Source organism: Marmota flaviventris, chromosome 7, assembly GCF_047511675.1.
Source record: "Marmota flaviventris isolate mMarFla1 chromosome 7, mMarFla1.hap1, whole genome shotgun sequence".
Classification (NCBI taxonomy): Eukaryota; Metazoa; Chordata; class Mammalia; order Rodentia; family Sciuridae; genus Marmota; species Marmota flaviventris.
In genome coordinates this window covers 97,383,401-97,406,002 of record NC_092504.1, presented here as the reverse complement: position 1 = coordinate 97,406,002, position 22,602 = coordinate 97,383,401, and the positions used below count along the sequence as shown (strand labels likewise).

General features: G+C 36.3%; 1 protein-coding gene across 2 annotated transcripts; it reads right to left on the bottom strand.

The window, feature by feature from the left end:
* Positions 1-979: 979 nt before the first annotated feature.
* Positions 980-19,816, bottom strand: LOC114092883 (alcohol dehydrogenase E chain). 2 transcript variants are annotated; one of them, XM_071614517.1, is made up of 10 exons: positions 19,678-19,816; positions 19,372-19,591; positions 17,338-17,439; positions 16,403-16,541; positions 14,408-14,495; positions 14,088-14,307; positions 10,091-10,351; positions 7,115-7,250; positions 6,341-6,479; positions 980-2,494 (listed from the first exon to the last, which is right to left on the bottom strand). In XM_071614517.1, the coding sequence occupies exons 2-10, from the start codon at positions 19,387-19,389 to the stop codon at positions 2,470-2,472; spliced, it is 1,128 nt and encodes a 375-aa protein (XP_071470618.1). In that variant the 5' UTR covers positions 19,390-19,591; positions 19,678-19,816; the 3' UTR covers positions 980-2,469. The 2 variants fall into 2 exon arrangements, with proteins under 2 accessions (XP_071470618.1, XP_027791276.1); XM_027935475.2 differs by having other exon boundaries at positions 19,372-19,816.
* Positions 19,817-22,602: the final 2,786 nt, after the last annotated feature.

Below are 22,602 nucleotides of genomic sequence, written 5' to 3'. Positions count from 1 at the left end.
TTAAGATTTTTCCGGGAACACCTAACAGAGGTTCTAATAGGTTGTTAGAGGTGCATAGAGCCTTTGTTAACAGAATTTAATAATCAGGCTTAGAAGTCTGTAATTATCAAGTATAGACCTGTTCTCAGTTGCCTTTGACTTCCAGGTGACTCTCAGTCCCAACAGCAGTTTCAGTGACTTGTAAAGTCTTCAGAAGTCAATGCAGAGTTCATCTGTTATTCGTCTTTGTCAGTGTTTTAAGGAGCTAAGTTGGTATTTCAGAGTTAGTAGGTACACCATCTCCTAAAATTCTTTCTCTTTGAACTTTGAAAATTTTCTTCCTTCTAGTTAAGCTCTTCACTGATACCTAAAAGTGAGTGCAAACTATGTACATTAAGAGTTACTTTTTTTTTTTTTTCCTTTCTTGGACTCAAGCAAATATAGAAGTTCTTGATTCAAGAGTCAAGCTTCGCTGGAAACCATCCCAAACCCCAACTATGTGCGCTCTTCAGGTTGTCAGGATGCGAGCCACTCTGTGGATGTTTTGATGTCATCCCCCTCCTTCCCCACCAATGTCCATGTAACTTAGATTCTGTACATGTGACCTACTCTGCCCCCGCCACATGGAAGACTGTGTTCCTGTGTGAGAACACCAACAGTGCCCATCTGTGACCTGCTCCCCTGACTCCCCCAACCTGGGAGGGTGGAGGGTAGAAGCTATAGATGAGGCCTCTGTACCACCAGCCAGATCTCATGCCCACAAGTGTGAAGTGGAAGTTAGAACCAACCCTTCTTTCTCTGGACCTCACATCATCAGTACCAATGTAAAAAACCACACAATCCCCAGCAAAGGGTGGTCTCCTTAAGAATGTATTATTTTTGGTACATTCTGAAAGCTCCCTTGACGTTGAATATATCCTCTGACAAAGCAAACACACATTCTCTACATTTCCATGGCATTTCAATACTTTAAAGTTTTTTTTTCACTAGCATCATACCATTTAATCTTTAAAAGAAAACTTTTTAATGTTTTTATTACTGCATTATAGTTATACATAATGGTTGGTATCATTTTGACATAACCATACATGCATAATATTTGTCTCGCTCCATTTCAGTCCCCTGTGCCTCCTTTTCCCTCCCACCCCCTTCCTCTGTAAAGCTGTAATGATTTGATAGAGTGATTTCATTAAATCAAATAATCAACAGGTTCAGAGAGTTTGAGTGACTTTCTGAAGGTCACAGAGTAAGTAGTAAGTTGTTTTACACTAAGTCTAGTGTCCTTTTTACAAAATCAAAGAGATCATAGATATAGCAATAACACTTTTGAAGAGAGCTATCAATCTTTTAAATAAAAATAAGAATAGAATACAATATCGGAGATAAAGCTCATAATGTAGATCTTCTTCTGCTACTGGGAAAGCATCAACAAATGGGTCTGAACATATACAAAATATTCAATTAATCCAGGATTATAGACTTGGTTTAAGTCATGGTTGTTTATAGAAAAGTTCTAGATAGAAAACAATTTTTGCAAAAAGGTATGTACATGTATCTGTATCTACTTAGAAGATATACTTCTTGGGGGTGTTTATGCCATTGCTAAGTTACCATCTTAAATGATGTGTTCACAGTTACCTGCATTCCCATGCCCCCTGGACTTTAAGAGTCATCACATAATTTTTAACAAAAAAGAGTGACACCTTAGTCAGTTGTAATCATTAACTGTCTAGCCCATAAAGGGCCTTCATTTAAAATATGGTCCAGGAAGAGTTTATTTTCCACATTTACTATTCAAACCTCACATTTATCACATAAACATAATACCTGATTTTATTTAAGAGAGCAATTACATATTCACTGCAAAGAAAGAGTATAATGGCAGTAAACAAAACATTTCCCATCATGGTATGAGAATGTGTGACATTTCCTTTTAGTTACTAAGAAATTCCCTGGATTCAAAAGTGCTGAACATTCTACATTTTTAAACCTGAGACTATCCTTTACCACACTATGGTGTTGACCTTGACTTTGATACATTTTACAGAAAGGAAAGTACAGACAGTGGAAATAGAGACAGACACAGATGACTTCAAGCACAATTGCCTGCTGTGTTTATGCTGGGGACAGGTGGAAGATCCCCTCCACTTAGTGTAAATGACTGATGGTTAAAAAGAGAGAAAAAAAATATAAGAACTCACAAGAAATAGCCTTCCTCAGTAGGAAAGATGGCATAAGTCATATGCTTAAGATGAAAAGCTTACTAGCCTCAATCACCTGCTAATGTTCAATAACTCTCACTTGGATTCTAAACATTTGCTTGAAAAAATGATTTCACAGGAATTTCTGATTTTCCAGAGAAAGCTTGTATGTGTAATTTTATTGATTCCATCTCTAAGGAACAGAATTGATGATGCTTTTCTGGCTGGTATTCTTGATGATATGAGGAGGAGTCGGAATACTGCTCCAAGGCAAGGCATCTGGATGGTCTCAAAATGTCAGGACGGTCCGGATACTGAAACAGGAAGGAAAAGACATTTTTATCAGTTAGGCAATTCACACTCTTCCGTGTGAGTGAATTAAACATTTGATGTGTCTCAGTGAAAATCTGTGTTCCCAGACATTCCTCTGCCATCCTTGTGTATTAAGTTCCTTGTGTATTAAGCTAATATAAGGCAATTTGTCTTTTCTGGTACTCTCTTGTGTTTTCTCCAATCTTAAACTCACTCACAACACCCTGAATATAGCTACCACTTAGAGTTTAGTTCAACATTAGAATCCTTTAAACAAAACAATATATTTTTTGAGTCTGTATGCCTGCCATAAAATATGAAAATAAGTAATAATTTGTAATGCATTCCTGTTATTTGTCATGTTCTTTGTGGATGCTTTTCAAACATTATCTCATTTAATTTTCAACCTAAACAATAATACTACTAGGTAGTTTTTCATATTATTTCCATTTTAGAGATGATAGAAACTGAGACTTAGATTTATAAACTTGCTCTAGTCACACATCTAGCATGGGGTTGGGATTCAAACTCAAATACAAATTATAAGATGATAGATAACTTGCCTAAGGGAACTGATAGGTTAGTAAAGTTAAGGCCATGTCAAAGGTTTAATAGAGCTTTGGTGCAGAGATGGTTAAAGATTCTTAGAAGTAGATGATAAAGTTGGTACAGATTAATTCTAAGAGAACTTCATTCTTGGGAATATTGGAAATGTAACATTTATATGGGAACTAATGCCAATGTGAAAAACCACCTTCTAAGAAATACAGATGGTCAAAAAATATATGAAAAAGTGTTCAACATCTCCAGCAATTAAATAAATGCAAGTTAAAACTACACTGACATTCCACCTCACTCCACTCAGAATGGCAATTATAAAGAATACAAGTAACAATTAATGTTGGTGAGGATGTGGGGAAAAGCTTCACTCATACATTGCTGGTGGGACTATAAATTGGTGCAACCAATCTGGAAAGCTGTATGGAGATTCCTTAAAAAACTTGAAATGGAAACACTATTTGATCCAGTTATCCCACTCCTCAGCTTAAACCCAAAGGACTTAAAATCAGCATACTACAGTGATGCAGCCACATCAATCAATTCACAATAACCAAGGTATGGCCCTTCAACAGATGAATGGATTTAAAAAGTGGTATATATACATAATGAATTATTACTCAGCCATGAAGAAAAATGAAATTATGGCATTTTCCTGTAAATGGATGCAACTGGAGAATATGCTAGGTGAAATAAGCCAGTCCCCAAAAAACAAAAAACAAAGATTGAATATTCTCTCTGATATGTGAATGCTGACCCATAACAAGGGAAGGTAGGGAGGGAAGTATAGAAGTTCATGGGATTAGACAAAGGGGAATGAAGGGAAGGGAGGAAGATGGGAATAGGAAAGACAGTAGAATGAATCGGACATAACTTTCCTATGCTCATATATGAATATACTACCAGTATGAATACACTTCATATCATGTTCAACTACAAGAATAGGATCAAAATTGTAATGGGTTGTATCTCATGTATGTATAGTATGTCAAAGTACACTCTACTGTCATGTATATGTAAAAACAACAAATAAAAAATAAAAATAAATAAAATTTTAAAAAACCACCTTCTGATGGAAAAACACTTTCAGAAAAATTGATCTTCATGTCTTTTTGAAAATTTTCAATAGATACCCATATATATATATATATATATATATGTGTGTGTGTGCGTGTGTGTGTGTAAGCAATTATATATAGTTAAATTAGAAAATACTGTATTGTGTAAAGATGAAAGTAAAAATAACCTATAATTCCACAACTTAGAGATAACCCTTGTTAATATTTTATTTAATCATTTTTTAGATATATGTATACTTTTTCTGTTGTTTTTGAAAATTTGGGATCATATTGTGTATGCAAGTTTGTATTTTCTATTTTATGAGAATTATATAATTTTATCTATAATTATGTTATGAGTATTTCCCACTGTAATAAAATCATTTTTCTTTTTCGTGGTGTTGGGGATTAAACTTGGGACTCACATATGCAAAGCAAGTTCTCTACCACCCAGTTACATCCCTAGCTTGGCTTCATTAATTTCTAACATGTGGTTGGTATTTAAAGATTCTCTTAATATTAGACTTCTACAATGTTTCTAACTTTTGATACTATTGGTAGCAAGTAAACATGTAAACATCTATGTGTGTTTACACATTTATTTCTGTATAATAGGCTTTTAGAAATAGAATTCCTGCACAAAGGATCTGTTTTTTAAAAAAGTTTCAAATTACAAATTATGTAATTGCTTTCCCCCAAAGAATATAACAGTTAATATTCCTACAAACAGTATATGAAAGTGACCATATCATCTTATCCTTACTAATACTGAAAAGTATAATTTTTATTCTTTGCTTATTAACAGGGTTTGTATTACTTAAATATTCACATTCAGTGGAAGGACATCTCATAAAGAGCATTCAGGCCTGCTTAATGATTCACCTGTTGTCCAACACTGCCATCTGGTTTTGGTATCTCTACGTTTGCCATCATTCTATTTAACCAGCTGCTGCTGCTGCTGCTAACATTTGATAACTGCTTGTTCCATAGCTCTTGAGCTCTTGAGAGGCAGTGTGGTTTCACAGAAAGTAAATCAACTTTGCTATCCAACAGATCTAATTGTGATTTCTGGCTCCCCTGCCTATTACCTGTATGACTTGGGCTAAGCCATATTCTCTCTGAGGTTCAGCTTTTCTCCTAAGATAGTGACAGGGGACCAGCATGCCAGCATTGCTTGTGAATCACATGAGGTAATGCAGATAAGACCATTAGGAAGGCAGTTGGAGCTCTGTAGAAGCTATGTTCTTTCTCACCTCAAGAATATGGTAAGATGAATATCTACTATAGTATTTTATCAGAAATACTATTTAAAGTTGAAAATCTCATGAGAAGAAGTTGGGGGGGGTAGCAGAAAATACATAATGGAACAAGAAGGTGGGAGGCAGATGTAACTCTACCTAGCTGTCACATAAATGCAGGTGACAAAACTCATTCAATTAGGTGGTTGTGTTAAATGTTAGGGGTAGAAAATGAATTGACTTTTTGGTGGGTAGGGATTGAACTGGGGATTGAACCCAGGGGCACTCAATGACTGAGCCACATCCTCAGCCCTATTTTGTATTTTTTTTTTTAATTAAGAGAAAGGGTTTCATTGAGTTGCTTTGAGCCTCACTACTGAAGCTGGCTTTGAACTCGTGATCCTCCTGTCTCAGTCATCTTTCTCCTACACTTTGGAGAAATTATAAGACTTAAACATTTAACATAGCATTTTGTACTCATCCCCTTATTATAATTTTTATTTGTGAAAAAGTCTTTGTAAACTGCAGAAAGAAATAACAATAATAGTAGTATTTTTCATGAAAAACTACTAGTATCTGTATATAAAATCATCCCAATGTAGTTCCTCTTACTCCTATAATGAAAGTTTTGGGGGATGTCCAGAACATTATTTATAGCCATTAATGATCATCCTTAGATAGCCAAGCTGAGGCTTCAGTGACTCCATATTGTAGCTATGATTGTGTGACTCTGACGTTTTCTCTGGCAAAAGTGAACATTCTGATCTCTGTCTCTGATCACTCAGATGTATTGTCATCAACGTCATTTGGCTTTAGCTGGATAGGAAACCCAAAGCAACTGTTCTTAGATTCTCACAGTGTAATCTGAGATGTGCTATCTGCAAAGACTGAACTGGTGATGGGAAACCAAGAGACATCAACTTTCTCCTCATCCTTTCACTTTTTCATTCTCTGTTAGAAAGTCCCCTACCATAAAAAGAAACTTAAAATCTACCTCTTTCCAGAGCGAAGCAGTTCAAATCCTTCATTTATTTTTTCAAAAGGTAAAACATTCGTTATTAATGGATCCAGTGAAAACCTCTTAGCCATAAAATCAGCCACAAGTTTGGGAATAGAATCTTTACTCTTAAAACCTGAAAAGAAGACAATATCATTGTTAGAGTTAGTCGGAGTAAGCAGGAGAATTGGAGAGGAGACTTTCCAATGAAATTAAAATAAAAGTCTGTAAAAAGTGCTACATTCTGTGGACTGCTATTAGTGAAGTCAGACAATGAGCCCTTCAATACCCTTTTGTAGTGCTTTGACTTTTTTTTTTTTAATCCTCCCAGATAAAGTAGGGTCCTTAGCTAGCTTTCGGGTGCCTATTAGCTCTACACTGAGAAATTACAATACAGATAAGTATGACCAAAGACAAAAAAGCAAAGTTTGCAATTGTCTAAATATGCAGTGAATATAGGCATAAATTATTGCTACAGATTTCCTGTGTCCTACAAAGAATTTTTGTGCCTTATGTAACGAGTATGAAAAGAGCTGATGCTGAAAGATTTATGGGGATACCAGAGTATTCTGTCTTGGGACTTTCTCTCTTCATTAGTTCCACATATAATTAATTTGGAGCCTATAGATACAATAGACATTTTAGTTCATTTAAAAAAATAAATGTTCAATGTAGTAACCCCATTGTTTTTCAAAACCTGGCCTTGTCACTTGTAAAAAGGAGGCAATTCTGAGGTTAATGAAAATTTAGTCCTCAGGCTTAACAACTTACCACCAAAAACTCCTCCTTTCCAGATGCGTCCAGTCAATAGCAGCATAGGATTCATGGAGATGTTTTGGGAATCAGGAGGTATCCCTACGATGACGCTTACACCATATGAATCTTGACAACATAACAGGGCAGAAAGCTGAAATAAAAAAAATCAATATTTTGCATCCTTAAAGTAGATTCTCAGATAGATAGTACCTACTCATAATTCACAGGATATTGGAAGAAGGAAATTGTCTTCTGCTTCATTTCCCATTGTATCTAGGATAGTGTTGCTGCTTGGAGAAATACCCAGAAAGGTGTTTTTTTTTTCAGTGAAAGAATGGATGAATCATTTTATATGTACTTCATTTTTCTTTATAAACTAATAAATTGGCAAATATCATTACACACATATGTAAAGTCTGGGTTTTCACAAAATTTTTCACTGTTTGATCATCACATGATTCTTAGGCAATCTATGAATTCACTATTTGATTTTTTATTTATCTATTAAGTATGTATTTTGAACAGGTTTTTGATTGGTGAATAAGATATAATGATTTTGTCATCAAAATTTGTCTCTTGTCCACTTGGTAATCTCTCTTTTTAGTAAATTCCAATTCTGTTGTCCATTTCTAAAATGGACTTGCTTTACATGATGTTTGCCTCTCTCCAATGTATACGAGTTTTACTTTAAACAGAATCTATTATTCTGGATATTCAAAAGACAGTCCAGGAAACTGTCCCCCTCTAGTCATTTTTTAACATAGTCTGTAGTAAAAGAGTGTGTTAGAATTTCCAAAGATACACATTTTGATTTTGAAGAATGACATTCGGAAGACCAGATCTCCTCAGAGCATGTGGCTAAAAAGCATTTGGCATCTTCAAATAAAGCAACAACCCAGTTCCATGAGGAAAAATAGAAAAAGGGCACAGTGAGAAAAGCTACAGCCTCGGAAAAAGTTGGTCTCTCTTTGAACCTCCATCATCTATGGCATATTATCCCAGGCCAAGTCTGCAAAGAATTTTACTCTCAGGGCACAGATCCCAATTACCAATACCACTAGGTTTTCCTGGTGAACCTCAACAGTTGGGTCTTATTGGTCTCTGGTGACTTTTTCAGCAGAATTCTAGAGAACTCTGGTTAGGTAAAATACAGCTAGAAACGTATCACACACAGGAATTGATATTTGGAATTATTTGAAAGTAATGTCATACATATTCCAAAGATGGTGTAAGAACTGCAAGCTTGGAAATAGTGTTTCATATGCTATCACCAGCTGACATGTATCGAGAGTGACACTGTGATAAATATTTTACTTGCATTATTTCATGTAATCCATACAAAGTTATGAGATACATCTGTCTTAAATTTGGGGAGTGGCAGAAATCTGCTGATTTTTTAAAAGTATTCACTTCAATATATAGATGCTGATGCTCTCTATGTACCAGGCACTGTGCTGTCTCTGTGGTAAAATAAAATGATGTGTGAAGGCAGTCAGTTTCCTTAGGACATATTTTCTGTTGGTAAAATAATAGTTGGCCCCAAATTGCTCTTTTATCCTTTTAACTAGCTAATGATATTTGAAAAAAATTCAGAATTAATTAAAACAAAAAAGTTTACTAAATCATATTTGTTAATAATGTGGAGGAAAATCAAATTTACCAGGTTAAAAAAATTGTATTATGTATATATTTACTTGTTGAAGTGTTTTTTTTTTACTGAAAACCAATAAAGCTACCAACAGCTTGTTTAGTTTTTGAAATATAACTCAGGTGACAGTAACTGGAGAGCTGACCTACTAGGAATATACTGCTTTTTGCAGTGAATAAGTATATTAGTGGTTTTTCCAGATAGTACACAGGAGGAAAGCATAAGTCAAATCAAGGGAGAATTATTTTTGATCCTGTGCTGAATAAGACAGAGACACATAGAGGGTGCCAGAGGCTGTGGCAGGGGAAAAAGGGCCTGTCATATGTCCCATTCTCCATCCATAGATTTAGAGCTTCCAGCCTGGCTGGACTGTCCCCCCACCCCTGAATAAGGATTCCTTTCTTCCTTTAACTACAGGGCTTGGACCCAGGACCAACCCGATAAGTACCTTTTGGAGTGGGATGTTCAGAATGATAATAATAGTCTTATTGCTATTAGTCCTACCATAGTGATGGCAATATAAATGAGATACTTACTAGGGCCTGACCCTCTTCTAAGTTGTTGAAATGTACTGACTCATATTAAAACACGCAAACGGACATGTTTGACAAGTGAGGATGCTGAGACACAGAGTTGAGCCACTTGCTCAAGGACCCTTAGCTGGTGGACCATTGAATGGCCTCCTGAATTGAATGAAGCTCTATGAACTAGCAGGAACACTGTCACTGGATGCCTCACTTCTTCTATTCTGATTGAGAAATGGGGGCTCATCTCTTCTTCTGGATTGATGTAACAGAACCTTCCATCTATAGTGGATATCCAGAGCAGATCTACTGATATTCCTAATGGAGACTCTGAATAGCCATCTGGATGTGAATCTTAGGCTCAGAAGGACAATCACTAGAGTAGAGTATTGACATTTGAACAAGCTGGAAATCTGAGCACAAATCAAAGAATAGTAAGATTAAATTCCTTATGGGCAGGAATTTAATTTAATAGATACTGGAAAAAATGAATCACTTTCAGACACATATACTTTTCCTGCTAAGTACCAGAAAATATTCTGTAAAGATAAAAAAGGACAAGAAAACCAATAAAGTTAATTTGTAATGGCTCAATTAAAAAATGAACCCTTTCCCTCATTAAAAGAGAAATCTTACTTGAGACAGGCTTGATTAGCTGACAAAATGAAGGATTTCTCATAGCAATAAATTAAGTAATCCAAGTAATAAAAAGAAGATGGAAATCGCTATTCCAAAAACATATTGTTACATAATATTTATATTCTGCTGCATACTCTAGATTGCAAAAGTGAAAAGCTCAAGGCACGTGAGGGTACATACCATGGTGTCCAGCCGACCAATGACTTCAAAGGAAAAGTCCACACCTCCGTCACTCAGTTCCTTCAACACCTCCTCAATGGGCTTGTTGTAGTCTTGAGGGTTGATGCACTCAGTGGCACCCACTTCTTTAGCTTTTGCAAATTTGTCTTTGTTGATGTCCACTCCAATAATCCTGGATGCTCCAGCTGCTTTACAGCCCATGATAACAGACAGGCCAACTCCTCCCAGGCCAAATACAGCACAGGTGGAACCTTGGGTGACCTGTTTTTGAAAATGCAAAAATGGATTACACAATCACTGCAGTGTCCACGCTGTATAAATTGCAGCCTTGGATGCTCCCAGGAGCTGTTCAGACTGTATCCAAATTGCTGTCAAAATCTCTTTTGGTTACTCTTGCTTCATGTTTAAACAGGGTGAGGAGTCAGTGGCTTTTCAGCTTTGCTACACAGTGGATACACCTAGAGAGCTTAAAAATATCACAATGTCACAGTCCATACAAATTCAATCAGAATCTCTATAGGTGAAATGCCATCCTCAGTCACTTCAATGGGGAGCCAAGGCTGAGAACCATTGAACTGGATGATCTTTAAGCTACAAATGTCAATGACTCTAATCATTTTTTTTCTTTTGAGTTGTGATAGACACAATACCATTTATTTATTTATTTATTTATTTATTTATATTTGGTGCTGAGAATAGAACATAGTGCCTCATGCATGCTAGGCAAGCACTCTACCACTGAACTAAACCACAGCCCCCAATGACTCAAATCTTGAAGAAACTCTCAATGGCTCAAATCATTGATAGTCAGCTTCAGTACATTATACACACACAAGCAATTTAGTGGGGGTAGGGAGTAAGGGATGAAAAAAGTAGACAAGGTCACTCCAGGAGACCAAGAAATAATCCAATCAAGCTACCAATAAGCAACCCCTTCCCCGGTCCATTAACACACAACCAGTAATCACAACCAGTGTGAAGAGAGCAGAAATTAGATGTGAAGCATTTAAGAGTTATTCTGGGCTTAAAGCAAAGCATAAACAACAGATGAAATTCAACTGACAACTTTAAGATAAAATAGGTTGTGACTAATGTGATATTTGTGTGTCTTCATTCCTGAATTAACAAGTAAGCACAGAGGGGCTGGGGTTGTGGCTCAGTGGAAAGATTGCTTATTTAGCATGTGTGAGGCAGGGGGCTCAATTCTCAGCATTGCATATAAAAAACAAACAAATAAAAAACCAAAGGTTCGTAGACAACAACAACAAAGAAAAAAAAGAAAGAAAGAAGAAGAAAATTAAAACAACAAAAAAGTGCACAGAACAATAATGCACCATAAAGTTGGACTGTATTTGAATAATGAATGAAATCCATATTTGTGAGTATCCCGTGTGTGTGTGTGTGTGTGTGTGTGTGTGTGTGTGTGTTTGTTCATGGCAGGGGAGAAGTGCAGCAGTGAAATCCCATAATGGGTGGAAATAACACATTGTTAAAGCTTCATTGCATTTCTCTTTGGATCTGCAGAGTGGGTGGTTTCCAGTTTGAAAGTCATCGGATGAGGCTTTGGAATATATTATTGATCCTAATCCTGGGAGTAAGGTATCCATGGTTTTTGGCTCCTCTAAGGCAAACACTTCATTTTATTTGCTTTGACTGCTTTAGAACCCAGTAGAACCTATTGGCCTGATATGTGTATAGTTACTCTCTAATTGTAGAATGAATAAATGACACCCCAGACATAAAAGTTAGTAGTCCCACAAAGACAGAAATATAAGATAATAATTATTGAAAACGAAATATTTGCTTTTTCTTAACTTATTCTTAACTTAGTATCAACAGCATTTTCATCTGTGATAAACAGGTAAATTTTCTAAGACATGGTCTCAAATTTTTCCGGGGACTATTTTTCTATTAATAATCAACACTACAAACACCCATAAATTAAACACTTTCCTATATATCAGTGTTGAATCCATTGAAAGAGAAATTAGGAAAACTACACCATTCACAATAGCCTAAAAAAATTGGGGAAACAATCTAACAAAACAGGTGAAGACCTTTACAATAAAAACTACAGAATACTAAAGAAAGAAATTGAAGAGGACCTTAGAAGATGAAAAACCTGCCATGCTCTTGAGTAAATGACCATTCTACCAAAATCATTATACAGATTTAATGCAATTTCTATTAAATTTATTTTTTTTGTGTGTGGTGCTGGGGATTGAACCCATGGCCTTATGCATCCAAGGCAAGCTCTCTACCAATTGAGCTATATACCCAGCCTACAATTTCTATTAAAATCCTAATGATATTCTTCATAGAAATAGAAAAAGCAATCATTAAATTCATTTGGAAAAATAAGAGATCCAGAATAGCCAAAGCAATCCTTAGCAAGAAAAGTGAAGCAGGAGGCATCACAATACCAGACCTCAAACTGTATTACAGAGCCACACTAACAAAAACAGCATGGTATTGGCACCAAAACAGATACTTAGACCAATGGTGAGAACAGAGGACACAGAGACAAACCCACATAAATCCGTTATCTCATACTAGACAAAGGTGCCAAAAAAATTCATTGGAAAAAAGATAGCTTCTTCAACAAATAGTGTGGAGAAAACTGGAAATCTATATGTAACAAAATGAAATTCAACCCCTACCTCTCACCTTGCACAACACTCAATTCAAAGTAGATCAAAGGCACTAGAACAGAGACCCTATAATAGAAGAACAAATAGGCCCAAATCTTCACCAGGTTGCCTTAAGAACTAACTTCCTTAATAAGACTCCTAAAGCACAACAAGTAAAATCAAGAAACAATAAATGGGATGGTTTCAAACTAAAAAGCTTCTCAGCAAAGGAAACAATCAATAATGTGAAGAGAGAGCTTATAGAATGGGAGAAAATCTCATGCACTTCAGAAAAAGCATTAATCTCCAGGATATATAAAGAACTCAAAAAACTTAACACCAAAAACAAACAAACGAACAAACATATAACCCAATCAATAAGTGGGCTAAGGAACTGAACAAACACTTCACAGAAAAAATACAATTGATCAACAAATATGTAAAACAATGTTCAACATCTCTAGCAATTAGAGAAATGCAAAACTACACTGAGATTCCATCTCACTCCAGTCAGAATGGCAATGATCAAGAATACAAGCAACAATGAATGTTGGAAAAGTACACTCATACATTGCTGGTAGGACTGCAAATTGGTGCAGCCATTATGGAAAGCAGTATGGAGATTCCTTAGAAAACTTGGAATGGAACCACCATTTGACCCAGCTATCCCACTCTTGAAATTATACACAAAGGACTTAAAATGCAGCATACTATACAGACACAACTACATCAATGTTTATAAAGCAGCTCAATTCACTATAGCCAAATTATGGAACCAACTTAGATGCCCTTCAACAGATGAATGGATAAAGAAAAGGTGGTATATATACATAATGGAATATTACTCAGCCTTAAAGAAGAATGAAATGATGGCACTTGCTGGTAAATGCATGGAACTAGAGAATATCATGCTAAGTGAAATAAGCCAAACCCTAAAAACCAAAGGGCAAATGTTTTCTCTGATATGCGTATACTAATTCAAAATAAGGGGTCATACTAAGGAAAAATAGAGGTACTTTGGATTAGGCAGAGGGGAGTGAAGGGAGGGGAGGGGTTTGGGGGTAGGAAGGTCAGTAGAATGAATCGGACTTATGTACCTATATGATTACATGACTGATGTGATTCTACAACATATACACCCAGAAGTATGAGAAGTTATACTCCATTTATGTACGATGTGTCAAAATGCATTCTACTGTCATGTATAACTAATTAGAACAAATAAATAATTTCAAAAATTAATAATACATACAAAATCAACACTACGAATTCATGAAAATAATCTCTGATTCCTATGAGAAATTGCTCCCTTTTTGGTCCTTACTGTCCTAATGTTAATGGGTTTCATTGGCCATTGTCAATACTACCTTGGCAACTTTGACTGCTGAGCCATAACCGGTTGTAAATCCACAGCCGATGAGGCAAACTTTCTCCAGCGGGGATGCTGCATCAATTTTGACCACGGCCATCTCATCCACCACCGTGTACTGGCAGAAGGTGCTGGTGTGGATGAAGTGGTTGACTGGCTTCCCCCTGCAGGTGAACCTGCTGGTGCCATCTATCAAGGTCCCCCGGGGTTGTTGTAAACTGATCAATGGAACACACAGACACACAAGGGACATGAAACAGGAGCAAACAAATGTGCAACAACTTTGTTAGCTCTGCAAGGAGAGTGTAAGAGACCTACCTGCTTTTCAAACAGACATTGCCTTCTGGGTGTTTACAAACTTTGCATTTTCCACACTGGGGATTAAAGAGGGGGATGACTTTATCACCTGGAGGGGAGAAAAACAAATTTTTCTTAAATTTCTGTCCAGGAATTAATAAAGCAAGAACTTAACCTTACATGAAACGATGTGTATCTTTTAAAAGGCTACAAGAAATAGCGTTCAATCAACCATGCCTTTCCTTATTTGGGTTTAAGATGTATATGAAGATTCCCAAAGAAGAAAAATGAATGTAGAAAATAACATGGATTTTAAAAACTATTTCCACTACATTCATAGCTAATGTTTATGGCACACCCTGAATTTTCCTGGAGACTTAACACACATCATCTCATTTAATCCTTACTTAATTAAACCTGAAATATTCCTGCTGTAAGTATAGATATAAATTTCAGTTGCAAATAAGTTGTCATAGTTCTACCAGATGCTGGGAAGATCTTATATTTTGTACAATAGTTATAATAAAACAAAAATGAATAAAATAAAGTAATAAATGCAATAAAACATTTTTAGAATAAAAATAAAACAAAACTTGGCCATAAGTTACAATCAAAATGAGAATTTCAGCAACCACTTTTTGACTTTTCAAAGTGACTGTGCTTATCTTTTTTATGAAAGGAATGCTTTAAAAAAAATCTTCATTCCTTTTTGAGAAAGACTAACAAAAATGGGACAAAGAGCTAAAAAAATTCCTGTGAAAATCTCAACTCTGAATGTTCTCTCATTGAGAACAAGAACTATCAACTGTTTTAGCTGATAATTTATTAATGATCTATTTTTCTTGCTATAGAGAAAGCAAGAGTTAAAAGTAAGAGTGTCCTTTTGTTATTAATTTATTTCCATTTTTTGGCTTAGAAAACTAAGTCAAAAATCAAACTGTTTATTTATTATTTGCTTTTCAGAGTTTAATTAAGTATTTGAAAAGAGGGAGGCTGAGTCTACTGGCTAAAGTGATCTTTTTAGAATTAAACATAATTGGTTTTAATCATCTATACTACCTATCCAACCAGACCAAGAAAAACGGTTGGCCCATTACATTTTATAGACAAACTTTATGTGGGGATGATGGCATGAAAATTTTCTGTTTATTTATCATTTAACTCCAAAAGCATGTTAATATAAAATAAAATAAAGATAAAACAAGTATTAAAAATAAAATAATTAGGAAAGGTAGCAGAATACAACAGTTACTAATAGGGCATTATGTAAAAATGTGGATGTGTAACTGATGTGATTCTGCAATCTGTATTTGGGGTAAAAATGGGAGTTCATAACCCACTTGAATCTAATGTATGAAATATGATATGTCAAGAGTTTTGTGATGTTTTGAACAACCAATGAAAAATTAAAATAAAATAATTAGCCATTTGCAACCAGTCACCTTTAACTTGGAGTAAAGATAATAAAAATGATATGGTTTATGACCGATGCCTTCTGCCCTTTCTTTGGTTTCCTTCCATCTAGTGTGTTTTATTTGTTCGGTGTTTGAGAAGGAAGGCCATACTGGAAAAGGAAGATCGTGTTGACTCAGTCCTAGGCTCACAGCCTAGGACTTAGCACAGAAGTAATGGTTTCCATAAGCTGATCTAGAGTCTCAGGATCTAGACTTAGGATTTTTCCCCTTGCCCCATTTGTAGTTCTAAAATGGAAGGTATGAAGTCATGACTCCACTCTGGCAGGCTCTGTGTCTCTTTGGATGCTCAGATACCCCAGCCACTAACCTGGTATTTAGTAGCTACTCAATAAATAGTTGTTGAAGGAGAAAATACAAGATCATCAGAATGTACCCTGCCTGAGTCAGACCAGGGAGAAAGGGAAGGAGGGAACCTCTCTAGCCCACCTCATCTGTGAGCTTGCGCCAGTTTTATGGCACTTATTGCTTCTTTTTCCTCATCTGGTTTGGATGATCTTGGGATCTTGAACTAAAGCACGTTCCCGGAATGTGAATTCTGTACCTGGTTTTACTGAAGTCACCCCTTCTCCAATGCTCTCTACAATGCCAGCTGCCTCATGGCCTAAAATCACAGGAAGAGGCCAATGGAGGTTTCCACTGACCACATGGTCATCTGAGCGGCAGATTCCTGTGGCCACCATCTACAAATTAAAGGTCCAGTGATTAGGTCCAGAGAAGATGATGACTCTCAGAAGGACATAACATATCCACATGTGTGAAATTCTGCTTCTGAAAAGTTTTCAAGTCTTGCTAATTGTCCCCCTACTCTCCGAATGCAAAACACTGTTTGTCCTCAAGATTGTTCAAAACCCTTTTCTACCTTCCTTTCCTGAATTAAATAATTTAGAACAATCGATCCTGAAATATTGTGGTACGTGCATGATATACAAGAATGCATGCTTTTTTGGAAGGAAAAATTGCAGATTATCACCAAGAAAATATTTAAGGTTAATTGATTTTGATACCTTGTATATAATCCCTTGCATTTCTGCATGGATGCATAAATTCTTTTTTGTTTTACTGGGATTATACTGTACATGCTCTTGGGTTACTTTTCAAAAAATGAACAATATATTTATAGCTTGACTTAGCAATAATTGTAACACATTATATGAACAACAATATAAAAAGTGCCTGTTAATGGATTTTTTTTGGTTGTTTCTATTTTGAATAATCTCTGAATTTTTTTTTCAGAGATGGTATCAGGGATTAAACTCAGGGGTACTCAGCCACTGAGGCACACCCCCAGCCCTATTTTATATTTTATTAGAGACAAGGCCTCACTGGGTTGCCTAGTGCCTCCTGGTTGCTGAGGCTGGTTTTGAACAGGTGATCCTCCTCTTAGCCTCCTGAGCCGCTGGGATTACAAGTGTGCACCACCACACCCGGCTCTGAAAAATTTTAACCTAAAATTAAATATAAGTAAAAAAAAATCACCTTAATACGAACTTCATGGGCCTTAGGGGGTGCAACTTCCACCTCTTCAATGGAAAAGGGTTTCTTTTGCTCCCAAAGCACAGCTGCTTTGCATTTTATTACCTGGGAAATCAAACAGAAAGATGATACTCTCGAAATAAGGAATTAGTTCTTCTCACTTTTGTCAAACATCCATCCCCCCCTTCACCTATTGTGTCACAAAGTGCTCCATAGAAACGAATATGTATGATTTACAAAAACATTTTTTAAAAATAAAACTTTCAAAAATGTGTGAAGCATTACCACAGGAGAGAGAATCATAATTAACTGTAAGACACAGTTTTTTAGGCCATCCTTACAGATATCCTAATGTCCTGAAATCGGTTGTTTGCCTGCGACTTGTTGACTTGTATATGAAGTTCTGATCATTATGTTTTCTCACTTGCTCAATTTCTGCTAAAGTCCAAGGGATCTGACTTTATAATAACTTCATATTTCTCTTGCCACATATGATGCCTTTTTCCCCCAAATGGCCTCTTCTCCTCCTCTAATTTCCTTTTTCCCATGGTCAATGGCAAAACAAATATGAGGGTACTTGAAAATAATATACTAGTTGTAGGTGTGATTATTGGGTGTCCATGATGTGGCAGGCACATGGTGGTCTGTGCAAGTTTTACCATCTTTAAACCTGCCAAGATTGCTACCAGGAAAATATTATTGGATTATTGCCTTGTTTTGTATTTGAAAAGATTGAAGCTAATTGATTTAGTGATTGAATAATTTTTCCAAAGCTACAAAGTTGGCTGTTAAGAAAATTAAGATCAATCCAGCTTTATCTTCAAAGTGGAGTGAAAAGAAAACAAACAAAAAACTAGATAACAACAATAATAGCAGTGACTAAAATACATGGACTTATTTCAATGTACCAGATGCAATTCTAAATGTCAATAGTACAAATTTATTAAACTCTCAACTACCTTATGAAGTTGATGTTATTTCTAGCACCATTTAGCATTTGAAGAAAACAAAATGCAGTGTAAACATACATGAAAGGTTTTCAAAGAGTGAAGTATTGGCATTCCACCCGAAAGGATAGATTGCTTATTATCATTTTCATTGATATGATTTGTTTACAATTTTTCTCTATGAATTTCCTATTTTTTTCCAGCCAAGTTTTGGCAAACGTAAATTTTTCTTTTTCCCCAAGAACTTTTCTTTTTGAAATATTGTAAATACAAATGAAAAACCACAAGATGGAATCAGAACACTGGCAACTGTCAAGTGGTCCCAGTGTGATCAATATGGGGTTGCAGTGCCACACAGTGTATAGAGAACCCTCAGAATCTGTAACGAGAATTACCATAGTGAGATATTGTACGTGCAAGCCACTCTTCAAACAACAAACACGTTGGAAACAGTTGTATAGGCTTTTGCAATTGAGCCATTAAACAGTATGAATTAGATATATTGAATGACTGCATGTATTTCTCTGTACCTCAATCAGAATTTGCATGTTGATGCTGTCTTTCTGAACATTGATGATTCTAATGCTTTGAGAGCAATATGCCTTTTGTCAGAGATTTTGACAGGCTTAAAAGGAAATTTCAGTTTTCTGAATCAAATTCCTCTCATAAAACTTTAGTCAAACTTGACTTCCCCGTGTTTGTAAGAAGAACAAGATTACAAAGGATATCATTTAAATTATGGTGTCTCAATATAAAGATAACCTTTGATGACAGACATTTCCAATGTTAGGTAGACTTGACAATAAGTTGACTTGGAATTAATTATCACTTTATTGCAAATTTATTTAAGTAGGAAATAAAGATATTAATAGACTCATTCTACACACTCTATACATTGTTGAAGTTATTTAGGAATAGTTTATTTTCATTGTAGTTCAGTAAGTATCATATATCGAAACAAACATTGCATATTGCATTAATATATATTATTTCTAGTTTAATTAATTTTAGATTATTCATCAAAAACTGTATCCTTTTACATGTTATGCTAATAAGAGCATATGTCCAATAGTAAATCTTTTTTGCTTACTTTGCCTGCTGTGCTCATGTTTTTTCGGTCTTCTCTGCCTTCCAGGAGACTGAAGAATACCTGCAGACGTCTTCCCTGCACCAGTATATACAGCCTCTGGGTTGCAAGGGTATTTTGTTTGCTTGAGTGCTAGTGGATTCTGCACGTGATCTGGGTTTTTAAGCCACGCCTATCAGCTTATACTCAGACCAAGTTAAGTTAGAAAGCAAAGGACACTGACCTGTAGTGAAAAAAAAAAACCCTCGATTTTGTAATGTGCCCCCTGTACATAACATTTTGTTTCCATTAGGTTAAATATTTTCTTACACACTCCGTCCCCTCATTCCATGTGTCCCCTCTCTCAGTCCCACTCAGGTCCGAGTTCTCTTTTCCCTTGTCTGCACCAGACTCCAACTTTGAATCTTCCTGCTGCAGTTAGGGAGGAGAGGAGTAAGTCAGCAGGGAGATGAAGCAGGACAGGCAGAGCCAAGGGCCAGAGGATCGTATCTGATACAAGTTGCTCCTTCTATTTATAGCAGAGAAGCAGACACACAGTCAGCCACAGCAAAGCTGCTCGCTGTCCCTAGCATTTCTGTTGCATACAACACCCACCAGCATTGACTGACAACCTCCCGGTGTCAGGCACTAAGCTGGGGGTCTAGGGGCAAAGTGATGAGTCAGAGATGGCCTCTGCCCATGCTAAGGGGCAGTTTGGGGCAGTAATTTTGGCCTTTGGCCTGTTCCATCCTAGCTATGTGAGCTAGGACTTAATATGTTATTATTCTTTGCCGTGGCTTTCTTGTCTGTAGGGTGAGAATGAATAACAGCACCACTTCTAGAACTATGGTAAATAAATGAAAAAATTATGCAAATCAACTCTCATGGAGGCTGGCAGGTGGGAGAACACTCAATAAGTACTATCTACAATTATTACCCATAAAGGGAAGCTCGGGGTATATTAAGGGAGAAAGGCAAACAGGTAAACCAGTCATTACCTGGCTTATCAAGGGAAGAGCATCCTCACTGGAAGACTCAGAGGAAGCTTTTAGAAAGCAGACATTTGAGTTAGAGACTAAAGATTGATCATTTTGGCTAACTGACAAAAAAAAATTCACTTGGACATTTCTGTTGTCTTTTGTTCAATGCTATGAGTTCAAGAAAGAGAATATGAGTTTGATTTTTTTTAATCAAATCTCAAGTCTTTTACCAATACCCAGAGACCACAGTGCATATACCTGCTTAATTATATGTAGTCTGTCAACACATATACATAAACATAAGCTGTATATTTCTCTAGAGTTGTCAAAGGAACAAAGATGTTGACTGTGTACAACTTTGATTATGCAGGTGCAAAGAGTCAACTAGGGGTACACAAAAGGTAAGAAAGGTCTGTGTCTCACTGTGATCAGATGATCAATGAACAGGCATTAATTCTAGAGAATGGCCATCAATCTTCTCTCTCACCACACATCTTCATGTCCACTTGCTCCAAACTTGAAAGACTCCAGATGGCTTTTTACAGAGTAATGGACAGACACAGAATGGATTCAGATGTTATTTGAATTCTTAATAAATTGTTAGTTACTCTGTGAGGCATAAATTTACAGGAACCAAATGGCCAACTATTGTGTTTCCAGAACTCTACTTGGAGTTTTTCATACATTATCATAGATATTTATAACCTTTATAATACATTACAAGAAATTATGATTATGATTCTCATTTTACAGGTGAGAGAAAAGAAGCTCAGAGATTCCAGGTCTCTAAATGACCTTTTTAAGACAGATTGGCCTCAAGAACAGAACTGTATGCTGGGTGGTGTTCCTGAGAGATTTATAGAAGGGATATATTATGAAATCACACAAATATTAAAGGATAAGATGTGGGGGGTATATCTTGAACAACTGGACTAATTGTTCAATGAGGGGCTAATTGACTCTCTCTCTCTCTACCCTCTTTCTCTCTCTGAATGAACTAAGACCCCAATTTTTCTGTCTTTTCAAGTAGAGTTCCTCTATCATTCAGGTGGGTCAGGTGGTCAGCCTAGGCCTTATGAGAAAACATGTTCACCTGTCCAAGCCCAAAGAATGATCTAAGGTACATAAGGAACAGAAAAAAAGTGAGGCTTTACTTTAATGACAGTCTAGCAAGATCAGGTGCCTGGTGTCCAGAGACCCCCAGACTGGGTACAACCACTGCTTTATCTCCTAGAGCACAAGATTCCTCCCCAGTTCCTCATTGGCTGAGTACTATGGGGTGCACAATCTTCTTGAATGTGACAGGTTTTAGTATCTCCTACTGGGTTACTTAAAAGAAATATACCTTTAGTTATCCCCACCTTCCTTTGTTCTCTTGTGACAGGAAAGTCTCCCTGGATCGAGTACCTTTTGGCATATATACAGTTTATCTCTGTTGGTCAGGTAGGGCCCCTTTTTTCTCATCTGTCAAAGGGCTGTAAATCTTTACACTGAATGTTAACTTTCCATCCTGCTTTCCCCTCCAGCTGCCTTTCTTACACCCCAAGTCTTTTTACATTTTAAAGCTAAATACTATCTTTTGAAAATGGACCACCAGATTTTTTAATTTCTCAGAGCCTGATGTTTAGTCCCATGTTCAGAGTTGTCATGAAGCTGGTAAGTGGCCACAGCAAAATCCTAAGTCCCATCTGTCTGATTCAGAAGCCCTTCCACTCTTCTGAAAAGAAGGGAGTGGGACTGGCGAGAGTTTAAGACATTCAGCTGTCTACTCACAAAAGCAGCCCCCACATTTTGTAAGGTCTAAGAAAAAAACAATATAACTGGCAAGAACTTCAGGAATCATTCCATCCAAATTCCTCATTTTATTGGATAAAGGACTTGGCAAAGCAACATGGTTAATATTTACTTAAGAGATATTTGGATAGAAAAAAAGTACATTTGTTCTTGTGGGTGCATACAGAGTCGAAGAGCTTTCAAATATTGTGGGTTCAGGCAGGATAAGGAGCAAAACCAGCCTTCTGGCTGCAGGCCCACCCTTCCCTCAAAAATCGATGTGTTTAATCTACCCAAATTCCACACTATAAATCAAGAATTTACTTAATATTTTGATTTGATTTGAAAGCCCAAATCGGTGAGCATTAAAATTACCTTCTTTCCCCAAATTTAAAAAAATATATTGCCAAACTGGACCCTCATTTTGATATGAAGAGAATGGGTAAAATGTTGGAAATGCTTGTTTATAGATACCACATGAAAGGTCTTAGAGATAATCTCA